The sequence below is a fragment of the Colobus angolensis genome, unplaced genomic scaffold, assembly GCF_000951035.1.
Source record: "Colobus angolensis palliatus isolate OR3802 unplaced genomic scaffold, Cang.pa_1.0 Scaffold57, whole genome shotgun sequence".
Taxonomy (NCBI): Eukaryota; Metazoa; Chordata; class Mammalia; order Primates; family Cercopithecidae; genus Colobus; species Colobus angolensis.
In genome coordinates this window covers 3,428,576-3,442,637 of record NW_012119265.1, presented here as the reverse complement: position 1 = coordinate 3,442,637, position 14,062 = coordinate 3,428,576, and the positions used below count along the sequence as shown (strand labels likewise).

The window sequence follows — 14,062 nt, the reverse complement described above, 5'->3', positions numbered from 1 at the left end:
CCCTTGCCCGCCAGAGAACAACCCCCTTTGACTGTAATTTTCCTTTACCTACCCAAACTCTGTAAAACGGCCCCACCCCTGTCTCCCTTCACTGACTCTTTTCGGACTCAGCCCGCCTGCACCCAGGTGAAATACACAGCCTATGGCTCACACAAAGCCTGTTTGGTGTGGTCTCTTCACACGGACACGCATAACATTAATCACGTTGTGTAACATTTAATCCTTAAAGTTGATCATCTAATTTTTATTTTTTTGAGATAGGGTCTTACTCTGTCACTCAGGTGTGGTGCCATCATGGCTCACTGCTACCTCTGCTTCTTGACCTCATGTGATCCTCCTGCCTCAGCCTCCCAAGTAGCTGGGATTATAGGCATGAGCCATCACGCCTGGGTGATAATCTGATTTTTAAAAAAGGAATATTCATATAGAGATATTATATTAGATGTGCATTGTTTGGGGTATGCTAACATACCCAGTGGATCTCTGACTAGCAGGAATGAAGAATGTTTTTTCCCTCATGGTACTTTGAGCATTATTATGTTTATAGCTAAGGGAAGTGAGCACAGGAAGCTAATCAACTGCCCTAAATCACACACCAGAGCTGAGCTCAAAGCTCAAAATAAAAACTCTAAAAAATAAATTCACAACCCAACACTGATTTAAAAAGAAAAGTAAAAAATAAAAATACAAACTCTGCCCTGTGAATCCCCAGCAATTGTGTTGCTTGCTGAACCATGAAGGGCTGCCCTTTAGAATCTGATCACAGATGCATCGGAGGTGGAGACTTACACCTTTCAGACGAGAAATCTTATGTTGGGAAGCTGCTTTTCCTAGTTAGCACAAGTCCTCTTCATCCCACTTCTATAAAAAGCCCAAGTAAGAGTTCTAATCATTAGTCATGCAGTTTGGTCTTTTTGTAGATTTGAGCATTCAAGAAAGGATGCAGGTGATTCATTAAGCTTAGTACTTGGGGTTTTTGTGTGTTGCAGTAACTAAGCAACAGTTAAGATATTTTAACTTAGCATGTCCTGCATTGGCACGTTTAAAAAAAGAACTGTCACGCCGTGCTTGGCAGAACCTCACCCTGACTCTTCCACACTCTGTGCAGTTCCTGTACATCTTGGCTGCCCATCCACTGCTAACAGAGACCTCTTCTGTCTCAGCTGCTCTGACAGCCTTGGCCTAGTGTGTACCACCGCAGGGTAGCTGGATACCCATGTCTCCAATGTGGTTTGATCATCTACTACCTTTTCTTAATTCTCACATTCACATTTTAAACCCAGTCTTAACTGCTACACCTTTGAACATTACATGTAACTGACAATAAAGAATAGGGGTATAATCTTGAGCTCGAGAACTGCCTGAAAGATGGGCAACATTACCTACTCACTGGCTTGGATTCTCTAAAAATCTACCTCACTTTTTGTATTTTCCGTACCGATAAGTTGTTTCACTACAGGGAGAGATTTGCTGCTTTTAAGTTTCAAAAAAACTGCCATTATAAATGACCTGTCACCCAGGTTGGAGTGCAGCGGCGCAATCACGGTTTACTGCAGGTTTGACCTCCCCTCAAGCAATCCTCCCACCTCAGCCTCTCTGGTAGCTAGAACTACAGGCATGCGCCACTAGGCCCAGCTAATTTTTTATAATGAAAAGCATGTTAGTATTGCCGGGGGAGGAGTGGGAGGACACAGTGGGGAGAGGATAGATTCTGGATATATATACACATAAAGTGCAGAGTGGAACTACTCTAGGGAAAGCAAGGAGAGACTAAGCGCTATAAGTTCTACTTACTTGATCCTCTCCTCAGCTCTGGGAAAATCAATTTTCCCAAATGAGAGAAAAAAGCTTAAGTGCCACAGGAGGGCCAGGGATGGTGGCTCAAGTCTGTAATCCCAACACTTTGGGAGGCTGAAGCAGGCGGATCACCTGAGGTCAGGAGTTTTGAGACCAGTCTGGCCAACATGGCAAAACCCCATCCCTAGTAAAAATACAAAAACTAGCTAGGACTGGTGGCGCACACCTGTTAATTCCAACCAGTCAGGAGGCCGAGGCAGGAGAATCTCTTGAACCCAGGACGCAGAGGTTGCAGTGAGCCGAGGGATTGTACCACTGCACTCCAGTCTGGGTGACAGTGTGAGACTGTCTCAAAAATAAACAAAAGCCACAGGAATAAGCTCTACGAGATGACCCAAATCCTCTTCTGGCACTAGAATTCTATTGCATGCCTTATTTAAAATAAGTGAGCTAATATTTAGAATTCTATTTTGCTTTAGAGATCGGTTGCAAAAGGATTGCTGCTAAGAGTATTAATACGGTGATTAAAAAAAAAAAAAGTACTTGCCTGGGTCAGGTAACCCACGATAGTATGTTTGTCAGAGCCATGTCATCTCACAACAGGAAAAAAAGAAACTGCCCCTGCTCCAGAATGGTCCTATTATATCACCATCCATTTCATAACTCCACTTTAGGTGAATACTTTCATGGGATATTGAATAACACATCAAAAACAATTTAAAACTTTACAGCTGCATTTTGTCCGATTACAAGGCAAAAAGCAGAAATTCCTTCCAAAAGTAGTACTGCAAAGTATTCATTCATTCACGGCCCTACTGAAACTGGGAGTTCCAAGGAATGCCAGCAAAACCTCCTGTGGGAAAATGGTGAACTCCACCAGGTTTAATAATGTGACCCTCACTAAATGCGTAGCAGTTAATGATAAAAGTACAACTATCTTTCATAACAGAAAGTGGGGGAGTGAGGGGAGTAGGGACAGACAGAGAAAGTTCCCTGACTTCATATTATCACATATACAGATAATCTGGTTACAAAGAGTAGCCTAGCCTTGAAAGAAGAGAAAATCACCACAACGGACACCATGTTGCTGAGAGGGTTTGCGGAGGAAGGGTGGTTTCCAGACATCCTTAGTGAATACAGGTCACATGCAAAGAGGTATCTCAGGCCCTTTTTTCTTCCTTTTTGACAACAAATTTGCAGTTAATTTGGCTCTGGACTTGCTCAGAGAAGCCCAGAATTGGGCCTAAAGAACAAAATAACATGAAAAATCTGTGAAACCATGAAAATACATTTTTAAAAAAAAGTTTCCAGGTATAATACACAAAAGCAAACAAGTTTATCTTAAAAAATATCAAGTATCACATCCATAGCCTATTCCTAATTATAATTACTTCTTAAAGCAACATTTGTCTTTGTTTACAAATACAGCAGCAGGTGATAAAACCTAGTATCTCAAACTGATTGCTTACAATTTATAATACAAACAAATGTATATGTCTCAAATCACATTTTAGGCAGTTTAACTTAAAATGCATAGACAATTACATACATTAAAGTTGTCATTACTGTCAGTGAAAAAATCACAATTTCAAGAAAATTACAAAAAACTTTCATAGAGCACACAGAAGTTTACTTAATGGCAACAAGTCAGTATCTGCTAATCAGTGACAGGCAGTTCAAGTGCCTTTATCCAGGGGTAAAGTGAAGAGGCAAACTATCCTGTTACTTTGCATACTTGAATTGTTGCGCCGATCAACACTACAATCTTGAAAAACATTAAATTCTTAAAAAAAAAATTAAAAAAAAGGTATGCCACATGTCGCCCTTTAAAATGCCCAAAGGCTGGTTACAGTTTCCACCAGTAGCAATCTTAACGTTTATCTAGGTAAAATTAATAATGAATGGGTGTGCTAACGAATTCTGTAATGTTTTTATTTTTTATTTTATTTTTTTTTTGAGACGGAGTCTTGCTCTGCCGCCCAGGCTGGAGTGCAGTGGCTGGATCTCAACTCACTGCAAGCTCCGCCTCCCGGGTTCACGCCATTCTCCTGCCTCAGCCTCCCGAGTAGCTGGGACTACAGGCGCCCGCCTCGTCTTTTTTGTATTTTGTAGTAGAGACGGGGTTTCACCGTATTAGCCAGGATGGTCTCGATCTCCTGACCTCGTGATCCGCCCGTCTCGGCCTCCCAAAGTGCTGGGATTACAGGCTTGAACCACCGCGCCCGGCCTGTAATGTTACTTATAGACTATAAGCCTCTCAAGGACAGGGATTCCCTTATAGCTGGCAAAAAACCTGGATCAAGGATAATATTGTCTACTGAATAAATGACTCAGATGTTTTCGATAGCCAGAAGCTTGCCTGGCATTTACAAAATACTGATTATTTTACTGGCAGTTTTTGTTTTACTTGGCAGAATTCTGAAAATAAAGTGTTTGTCTTCAATACTAAATACTGCTTTATTAAAATCAAAGTCTTCCCTGAACGCCACCTACAACTTTCTACGCATAGTACAATATATCAGTGTGATTTATCTGAATTTAGGCTTATGCTTTTCAAAAACCTGAAGGTCTGTGCTTAAGTTTTACTTCCAGGCTTTCTAACCCTGGCATTTGAAAAAGGGTTCTATCATTCAGGGTGAGAAAATTGAGACATTGGCACTTACTGTTTAGAGGTGTAGGCAACTGACTGATACTCAAACTAGGCAGTCTTAACAAAAACTCTGAGTAGAGCTTTTGTCATCTACACAAAGTTTCAAAAGCTGTGCATTTGAGTACCATAGGTGGCACTAATTATTTGTGAGGTAACAGATCATGAGCAAATTGATTGGTTTTTTAGAAAATATCCCAATAGTCCATTGTGGTGGTGGGGCTGACCGAGGCAAAATATATACTTTTCTTCTCTGCCCTATTACTATTCTCTACTGAAGATAACCAACAGTAAAATGGACAAAGCAGTCAGTCCTTGGGTAATTAAAAAATATATTGTCTATTTCTGAATAATCAATATATTACTTTATACAAAATAGGGCTGAGTCAGAGCTGTAAATGGTGTCTTCAAAAGCATGAAAAGATGAGAAGGCGGCAGGATGGGACAGACAAGCCAAGGTATTTGAAGTGCTCCACTTGATTCTTGAGAACTGGGTGTGAATGAGGACCTAAGGTCTATGTTTTAATTTTTGTCTTTTTGGTTTCAACATTTCAAAACTTAAGATTCCAACTCCAGAAACAGTATTCCTCCTGAACATATCTCAACTACTTTCATTAGATTTATTTGAAAATTCTTCCTCTGAAGCTCAAATGTCAGCATATTCTATAATCTGTATTCCTCGCCTAAGACCAAATATACTTGCTAACAAGCAGTCTTTTCCATAAACCAATTTCAGCCTAGCATGTCTTGTTTTGAAAGCAACATTATTCCATTTTAAAAAGGAAAAAAAGGTCACGCGGTGGCTCATGCCTGTAATCTCAGCACTTTGGGAGGCCGAGGCAGGTGGATCACAAGGTCTGGAGTTTGAGACCAGCCTGGCCAACATGGTGAAACCCCCATCTCTACTAAAAATACAAAAATGGGCATGGTGGCAGGCGCCTGTAATCCCAGCTACCTGGGAGGTTGAGGCAGGAGAATCGTTTGAACCCGGGAGGCAGAGGTTGCAGCGAGCCGAGATCATGCCATTGCACCCCAGCCTGGGTGACAGGGCAAGACTCTCTCAAAAAAAAAAAAAGCAAAAAGGAAAAAAGCCTTTCTCGATGCTGTTCCCCATTTCTCCACTAAAACTCCTGCTTTTCTTAACTCCACACTGAACCAACCTGAAATACTTTTTGGCCCAGAATGCCAACAAGAATCGAAGAAAAGATGCTTTACAAAAGTAACAAATATAAAAGCAAATTCTATTATCCCTTTTATCTCCATTCTTACATTAAAAAAAAAAAAAAAAAAACTCCCTAAAATACCAGTTGTAAAGTCCTTGAAAACAAAGGGAGTACAATGGCAGTTATGATTTAGGGCACACAGGGCAGTATGGGTCACTAGCAAAATTATTATACTTATTGGGAGTAGTAATCCCAAATTGTGTTCATGGCCCTTCGAATCCTTTAGCAACAGATTTTCTCCCAAAATCAATGGACTTCACAATTATAGATTCCCAAACCTGCTATCTCTTCTTCCTAGTCAAATTATATTTGCTCTAGTGTTAAACTAAATACTGCTAATTTGTCAGCTTATCCCAATGTAGGACAGCCAAAATAACTGTAAGGAGAGAGATCTTTGCAGTCATCTCACTTTTCACATTACTTTATCCCTCCATGGTTAACTGACATTTTGATATTGATAATTCAAGCCAAGGCTACCCGCCTTGTAGATTGGGGGCTACTTTGACAACAGAGTCCAATAGTATTGTAGATAGCTAACACCTGTCCTTGCATAGAAGTGAAAGAAAAAGCTAACAACATTCCGCAGTCCGAAAATATCTTAACAAATTAGTTTCTACTTTCTCATTTCTAAAAGCTTTCATCTATCATCTAGTTAACACAAGGGAGGATAAAACACTGAATGTTCCTCTGAAAGGTAACCATTTTGCTTTCTTAAAAGGAGGTAGCTATCAAACCAAAAAACTGGCAGCATTTGGCATTCTTGACATTTTAATTAGAGCAGAAATAAACTACTAAATATTTTATTTCTAAGCAAAACAGAGCTCCAGCATAAATCCTGTTTGTCTGAGAAATTCACAATACATTTTAGAAATCCAATGGATACATTCAAAATGTTATCTAATAAATAACACGGTCAGGTCTACCCTAAATCTAAGAATCTGATTTAAACATAAGGTGCCAAAAAACTACTAGGACTTTTTTTGGTGGTTATAAACAATAATATTTAAGCAACACAGTCACACTGCTTTAAACTTAGTTGCAGAGATCTACAATTTATTATTATTTTCAGTGTTAGAGCTAGAGGGTAATTTTTTCAAAGATGGCACTCAACTCCACTTATTTACCTGTCAACAAATACATAACTGAACTGTTAGCCATAAGCACTTTACAAACAGACTCAGGAAACTATGCAGCAGACAATGACATAGCTTAACCAGACTCTGAAAAACAGATACATATTTTGATTCAGACTTGTACAAAGAGAACAGTCATGTCTGCATGACTTAAGGTTCTCTAAACACAACTGTTTTATGTTTTAGACCCCTAGAGTGTGCCAGTTTACCACATCAGGGAGGAATCAAGGGATGTGCTCCTTCTAAAGAACCAAGGGCAAGTGGGGTGGGGGTGGCTACAGGGAAAGCTCTGGGCAGAAGAGCTGCCTCAGGTTTTTGTGGGAATGAAAATTACCTGTTGCAATTAAGCAATGCCTAGGGTTTATCTAGTTTGAGGTTCAAAACAAAGGAGAGAATTATTTCCTTCCTCAAGCTCTTCACAAAGCAATATGCACATCTCATAATCAAATCTCAAGTAGTACAAAGAGATAATCAATTATCTAAAAATTTAATTTACATATATGTTGACCTGGATTAAAAACAAAAAAGTTAGTTTCCATAAATAGCAGACTTTAGTGCTGTATGACCCAATGACTAAAAATAAACCAGGAAGTTTTTACTGAAAGCTCAAGGATAAAAATGAACACTGGCTGGCTATTGAACTCCACATCTGACAATAATTACTGACAGTTTAAAAATGTATATCCAAAATATAACCTCAAGAGGAACAGGTTTATTTGTCCGACAGAGTAGCTCAAAATGTTGAGGCATTATTTGTTTGGATTATGATGGGTTATTCTCAAAGTTTATTTATTTCGAAGGGGAAAGTGATTATAGAAAAATACTTGAAATAATTTGCCAATGAAATTGCAGATTCTAACAATAATCCACATCTTAGTTTTTAAGTGTGTAGTTTCATAATTTAAACAAATTGTCAGAGCTATTCAATATACTTTATCACTTTAACTTTCCATGAAAACCAAATAAAAATCACATCTGAATGATTTACTTCTATGCTTTTATCTGATTGTATACATATGATGTACTACACATCCAAGTACAAGAGGCAGTTATCTTCTCTGAGAGGTGCAAGAGTTGTTCTTTCATGAATGCCCTCTAATAGTGAAACCAGCAATTTTTATATATGCATTCATGTGCATATATATGTACTTCAAAAAGCAAAGCGTCATCTCTTCGTCCATTGTTAACTTAATGGTAAGACTGCAACAGAAAAAAGAAAAAGTCAACTTCTAGATTTTGCAAGTGGAGTTTATTAACTCCTTACTGTGGCTTAAAGTAAATTTATTGCTTAATAAATCCAAACAGTGAGTCACATCACTTACTCTGGCGTACACTTTGCAAAACAAATATTTTTAGATAATATATATAGCAAGAAATTACACTAATGCAAGGAGGAAGTTTTGGGGGTACTTTAAAGATTTCTTTTCCTTTATAGCTGGAGTGGATGTTTGACTAATCTAATCAGAGATCTGACTAGTTATTTGTGTATTAAGAGTTAACAGATTTTTTTTTTCCTGGCCATGCACGGTGGCTCAGGCCTGTAATCCCAGCACTTTGGGAGGCTGAAGCGGGCGGATCACTTGAGGTCAGGAGTTCAAGACCAGCCTGGCCAACACGGTGAAACTCCACCTCTACTAAAAATTAAAAAATGAGCCAGTGTGGTGGCTCTGTAATCCCAGCTACTCAGGAGAATTGCCTGAACCTGGGAGGTAGATATTGCAGCGAACCAAGAGACTGCACCACTGCACTCCTGCCTGGATGACAGAGCAAGACTGTCTCAAAAAAAAAAAGAGTTAACAGACTTTTTTTTTCCTAAGGAAAATCTTTCTTCTGCGTTTGGATACTCGCTTGGCTTACCTTACCGGGGAAATGGGGTACTTTTCCATTCGGTTATATGACCAAGGCAGGCTCCTCAACTAAGATGTTAACCCCACTCTGGCTTGTCTGACAGTAAAGCATAAAGCATTACATGTAACTGACAATAAAGAATAGGGGTATAATCTTGAGCTCGAGAACTGCCTGAAAGATGGGCAACATTACCTACTCACTGGCTTGGATTCTCTAAAAATCTACCTCTACCAAGCTAGACAGTTAAGAGACTGCTTTTACTGAACGGTACTTTGCTGTGATGCTATGAAACAATACTGAGAAATAATAATAATAAAACAAAAAGCCCAATGAATCTCAGAGTTTAACTAAAGGATGCTATCAGGGGACACTGCTTACTACATTACAAAGTTTTTGGGGATCTTTGGAAAATTTTTCTTTTTAGCACAATGAATACTTAAAATACTGCTTTCATCCTTTTAAATGCTTTACCTGAAGGTTTGAAATTTACTCATTTAATATACACACACCCTCTTTTAAAAACTTAAAAGCCTTCTTAACCTTCCATCCAAAACTGGGGAGAAACAGTCTTTCAGTTGTGCTATGTACAATTAGTACACTTTAAATAACAAATTGAACACTCACATGGGGGCCACCAGGCATCGGTGGAGCACCAGAAGGTCCTGAAGGCACTTGGAAAGGATTACTGGGAGTAGGATAGAGTCCTGGTGTGGGATACGATCCTGTAGGGGCAGGATATGGTGCTGGTGGTCCCCAGGCTCCTGGTGGAACGGTGCCCCATGGAACAGGTGGTGCTGCCCCAGGGGCTTGGGGAGGAGGAGGAGCGGGATATGGCCCTGGAGATGGATATGGCATATTAGGGGTAGGATACTGCCCTCCCATTCCTGGCGCCCAAGGTCCAGAAGACATGGATCCCCATGGACCTAAAGGACCAGCTGCAGCTGGATCTGTGGGTGCACCATATGGTCTAGGTAGCTCTGGAAAGGGCATATTTGGTGTAGGATATGGCCCTGTGGGGCCAGGGCCTGGCACTGTTGGGGCTGGATAAGGACCACCGGGTGGGGGGCATGATGGTCCAGAAGGAGGAAAGGGTGCTGGGGGTCCTGGAGGTGGTCCGGTGGGAGGCACGGAGGGATACATTCCTGTTGGTGCTGGTCCAAAAGGCACAGTGGAGGGTGTTGCACTTGGTGGGAGTCCAGATGGCACCGAAGGTGGAGCACTCGGATTATTCCAAGGGCTGGAGCCTGGCCAGCCTTGAGGAGGTTGGCCAGGTTTTGTATTGCTCACAGCAGAGGTTTTGGCAGGGGAGTGTTCAGGTAGTGCATCTGCCAACTGGAATACAAAACAGATAACATCTGATCTACCTTATTGAGAGAAAAGTTATACCAAACACCATTATAAACCCACAAAGAACAGTAACCTACAGGGCCAGGGATTATAAACCTCAAGAACATCTTCAAAAGCTAAGCTAGTTATTTAAAACATACTCGATTTAACATAAAACTTCAGGTGTTACTTTGAATATCAACTTTACAGTGCAAGTTCTTCAGAGAAGCTTGTTTTCTAAATACAACTAATCATATTGTGCTTCGTTTCTCTGCTGTATTAATATAACAAAGTACAGTAATTAAGAAGATAGAACTAACAGTCAAGGTATGGATTTGAATCCTGGCTTAATCTCAAAGGAGCTACATACTCTGAGATAGAGCTTCTTCAGTTTCAAAAACTATTTTAGGGTTAACTTGAGGCTTAAATATGATAGTTCATGTAGTACACTTAACAGAGTGCCTGGTATATAATAACTTCCAATAAATGTTGGCTATTAATACTACCAGGGTAAAAGAGAACAGAAGTTACATCTTAAATTTTCATTTAAGGATTCATAAAGAAATATAGGAAACATTTCCAAACATGCTATTATCTCAGTAAACCAAGGCAAATCACCTATCAAAATCCCTCTCCTACCCCTAAAGCCAAGAATCACAAAAAGCATCTCTTTTATTTATTTATAAACAGAGTCTCACTCTGTCGCCCAGGCAGGAGTGCAATGGCACGACCATGGCTCACTGCAGCCTGGAAATCGTGGGGTCAAGGGATCCTCCCAAGTAGCTAGGACTACAGGTGCACACCATCGCGCCTGGTTAAAGCATCTCTTTTAAGTGAAAAGATTTACGAAGGCCAGTTAGGACTACGTTGTTTTTCTTAAGAGATGAAAAACTTAGCACAGATAAACTCATCAACTTACCGAAAATTCATCAGACATTTTCCTAAAAGAAGAAAAGAAATGAAGGAAGAAAAAGTTCAAAATCAGTGTTCACCATTTCTTAAATATTCCTTAAGGAACTTTCTATGCATACATTATTATTACTTAAACAGAATCTTAATTATTTATGTAATGTGTTTTTCTTTACATAGAAAAGCTTTCCATAATAGTTCATACAGCTCTATCAACTTCATCCCTCTTAATGGCTGCACATCATACAAAAATGATTTGCAATTTAATTTACATTCTTTTTGTAGCAGTATAAGTTGTTTTAGGTACAATACAGTGAACATCTCTGAACACTTATCTTTGTTTGTGAGAATCTATCACCGGGAAAAAGCACTGGACATGGAATTTAGAGTCAACAGATAAATTTATCTAAAATCCATTTTAAAAGTTCATGCCAATTTAGTCACTCATTTCTCTAACTCCTCTTCTACCACTGGATATTACTAAATTTATTGTTTATAATGACAATAGGTATTAAAAAGTAGCATCTTACTTTAACTTACACTTCCTTGTCTTTTTTTTTGGAGGCAGGGTCTCATTCTGTCACCCCCGCTGGAGTGCAGTGGCAAGATCACAGCTCACTGCAACCTTGACCTCCTGGGCTCAAGTCATCTTCTTGCCTCAGTCTCCCTAACAGCCGGTACTACAGGCGTGTGCCAGGGGCCCAGCAAATTTCTTAAAATTAAAAATTTTTTTTTGTAGAGACAGGTGTCTCACTATGTTGCCCAGACCTGGTCTCAAACTTGTGGGCTCAAAGGAACTTTCCTGCCTCAGCCTCCCAAAGTATTGGGATTACAGGCATGAGCCACTGTGTGTATCCCCAAATTTAAATTTGTTGATGTCCTGGGGTACTTTTACGAATTTTAAAATTGAAGTATAATTAGCACTCAACAAAATGCAGAGATCTTACGTGTTCAGATTAACAAGCTCTGATAATTGTATACGCCCCTGTAACCACCCCAAGATACAGAACATTTCTCACTCCAGAAAGTTTACTCATGCTCTTTTCCAATCAACTGCCATGCCACATGGCAGCCAATTTTTGACTTAATTTTGCTGGTTCTTTGACTTTATATAAATAAAAGACTGTATGTACTCTTTGCCTTTGATCATTTTACTACTCAGTAGCACATCTTTTCCTCTCACTGCTTTGTAAGATACTAAGGAGACTAGTTCTCATATATGAGATTAACATTTTTTGGCTGGGTATGGTGGCTCATGCCTGTAATCCTAGCACTTTGGGAGGCCAAGGCGTGGATCACAAGCTCAGGAGATGGAGACCATCCTGGCTAACACGGTGAAACCCCGCCTCTACTAAAAATACAAAAAAAAAATTAGCCGGGTATGGTGGCAGGTGCCTGTAGTCCCAGCTACTCGGGAGGCTGAGGCTGGAGAACGGCATGAACCTGGGAGGCGGAGCCTGCAGTGAGCCAAGATTGCACCACTGCACTCCAGCCTGGGAGACAGAGCCAGACTTCTGTCTCAAAAAAAAAAAAAAAAAAAAATTCTCCCAAATTCATTTTATCTGTAGATCTCTTAAATGGCATATTCTGGTAATACAAAAGTTTTAAATTTCATGTCATCAAATCTATCAATCTTTTCCTATATGTGGCTTCTGGATTTTGCGATATATTTACAAAGGCCTTCCCCACTCTGCCTTGCTTTCGTATAGTACTTTTATGGTTTAACTTGTTTAAAATCTTTGAATTCTTCCAAACAATAATTATCAACTATCTATCTTTTCTCAACTAATTGGACAAGCTACCTTTACTACTCTACTGCTGCCATTTATAACTAGCATTTATCCAATATTTACCATGGAACATGGTGGTACACTGTGCACCACCTCACTTGGTAGCTCCAGAACCTTATGATACAAATTTTATTTTCACCCCCAAACAGCTGGAGAAGAGGAAGCTTGGCAAGTTAACTTGTTTAAGGTCCCAGAGCTAATGACAAGGAGAGAAGCAGTTCAAACCCAGTATGACTCCAGAGCTTAGGCCCTTAACAAGCAGGCTATATAGCCTTCTTCATTTCCAACAGATATTGTGGACTTTCTTCTTTTCTTTTTGAGACAGAGTCTTGCTTTGTTCCCCAGCCAGAGCATCATAAGCTCATTGCAGACTCTACCTTCTGGGATCAATCGATCCTGCCCAGCTAGTTTTTTGTAGAGACAGGGTTTCACCATGTTGCCAGGCTGGTCTTGAACTCCAGAGCTCAAGTGATGTGCCTGCCTCGGACTCCCAAAGTGTTGGGATTACGGGCATGAGCCACTGTGCCAGGCTGACTTTATTCTTTTCTACTGGTCTGCAACTGTACCATTCCATTTTAATTACAAAAGCTTTATAATATATTTTAAATAAACATTAATGTGAGTCACCCTACTGTCTTTTTTTCCTCCCAGATTTTCCTACGTATTTTTTCCATTTCATTAAAAAAAATCTGTTAGCATTCTGGTTGGAAATGTATTAAATTTACAGATGAATCTAGGGGAACATCTACTTAAAATGTCGAATCATCTCATTCAAGAACAAGGTATAGTAGTCCCTCAGTACCTGAGGGAGATTGGTTCTAGGACCCCCGCAGATATTCAAATCCCAGGATGCTCAAGTACCTGATATAAAATGGTGTGGTATTTGCATATAACCCACGCACATCCTCCTGTATAAATCATCTCTATAGGCCAGGCGCGGTGGCTCAAGCCTGTAATCCCAGCACTTTGGGAGGCTGAGGCGGGCGGATCACGAGGTCAGGAGATCAAGACCATCCTGATGAACACGGTGAAACCCCGTCTCTACTAAAAATACAAAAAAATTAGCCGGGTGTGGTGGCAGGCGCCTGTAGTCCCAGCTTCTAGGGAGGCTGAGGCAGGAGAATGGCTTGAACCCGGGAGGCGGCAGAACTTGCAGTGAGCCAGGATCACGCCACTGCACTCCAGCCTGGGCGACAGAGCGAGACTGTCTCAAAAAAAAAAAAAAAAGAAAGAAAACTAGCTGGGCGAGGTGGCGGGCGCCTGTAGTCCCAGCTTCTAGGGAGGCTGAGGCAGGAGAATGGCTTGAACCTGGGAGGCGGCGGAACTTGCAGTGAGCCAGGATCGTGCCATTGCACTCCAGCCTGGGCGACAGAGTGACTCCGTCTCAAA

General features: G+C 40.4%; 1 protein-coding gene and 1 long non-coding RNA gene across 3 annotated transcripts in view; both read right to left on the bottom strand.

The window, feature by feature from the left end:
* Positions 1-2,648: 2,648 nt before the first annotated feature.
* On the bottom strand, positions 2,649-5,349 carry LOC105525997. The gene is made up of 2 exons (XR_001004003.1): positions 4,025-5,349; positions 2,649-3,717 (listed from the first exon to the last, which is right to left on the bottom strand). It is a non-coding gene; the product is annotated as an uncharacterized LOC105525997 (long non-coding RNA).
* Positions 5,350-6,417: 1,068 nt separating this feature from the next.
* MAPK1IP1L (mitogen-activated protein kinase 1 interacting protein 1-like) overlaps positions 6,418-14,062 on the bottom strand; it is a 15,133-nt gene continuing 7,488 nt past the window's right edge. Inside the window, exons 2-5 of one of the 2 annotated variants that reach the window (XM_011961852.1) lie at positions 10,894-10,915; positions 9,273-9,980; positions 8,658-8,744; positions 7,946-8,000 (exon numbers count right to left, since the gene is read on the bottom strand). In XM_011961852.1, the coding sequence (XP_011817242.1) occupies positions 8,691-8,744; positions 9,273-9,980; positions 10,894-10,911 (780 nt within the window). In that variant the 5' untranslated portion in view covers positions 10,912-10,915 and the 3' untranslated portion in view covers positions 7,946-8,000; positions 8,658-8,690. Of the gene's footprint in view, positions 8,001-8,657; positions 8,745-9,272; positions 9,981-10,893; positions 10,916-14,062 lie in introns of both variants that reach the window. The other variant, XM_011961853.1, reaches the window with a different exon arrangement.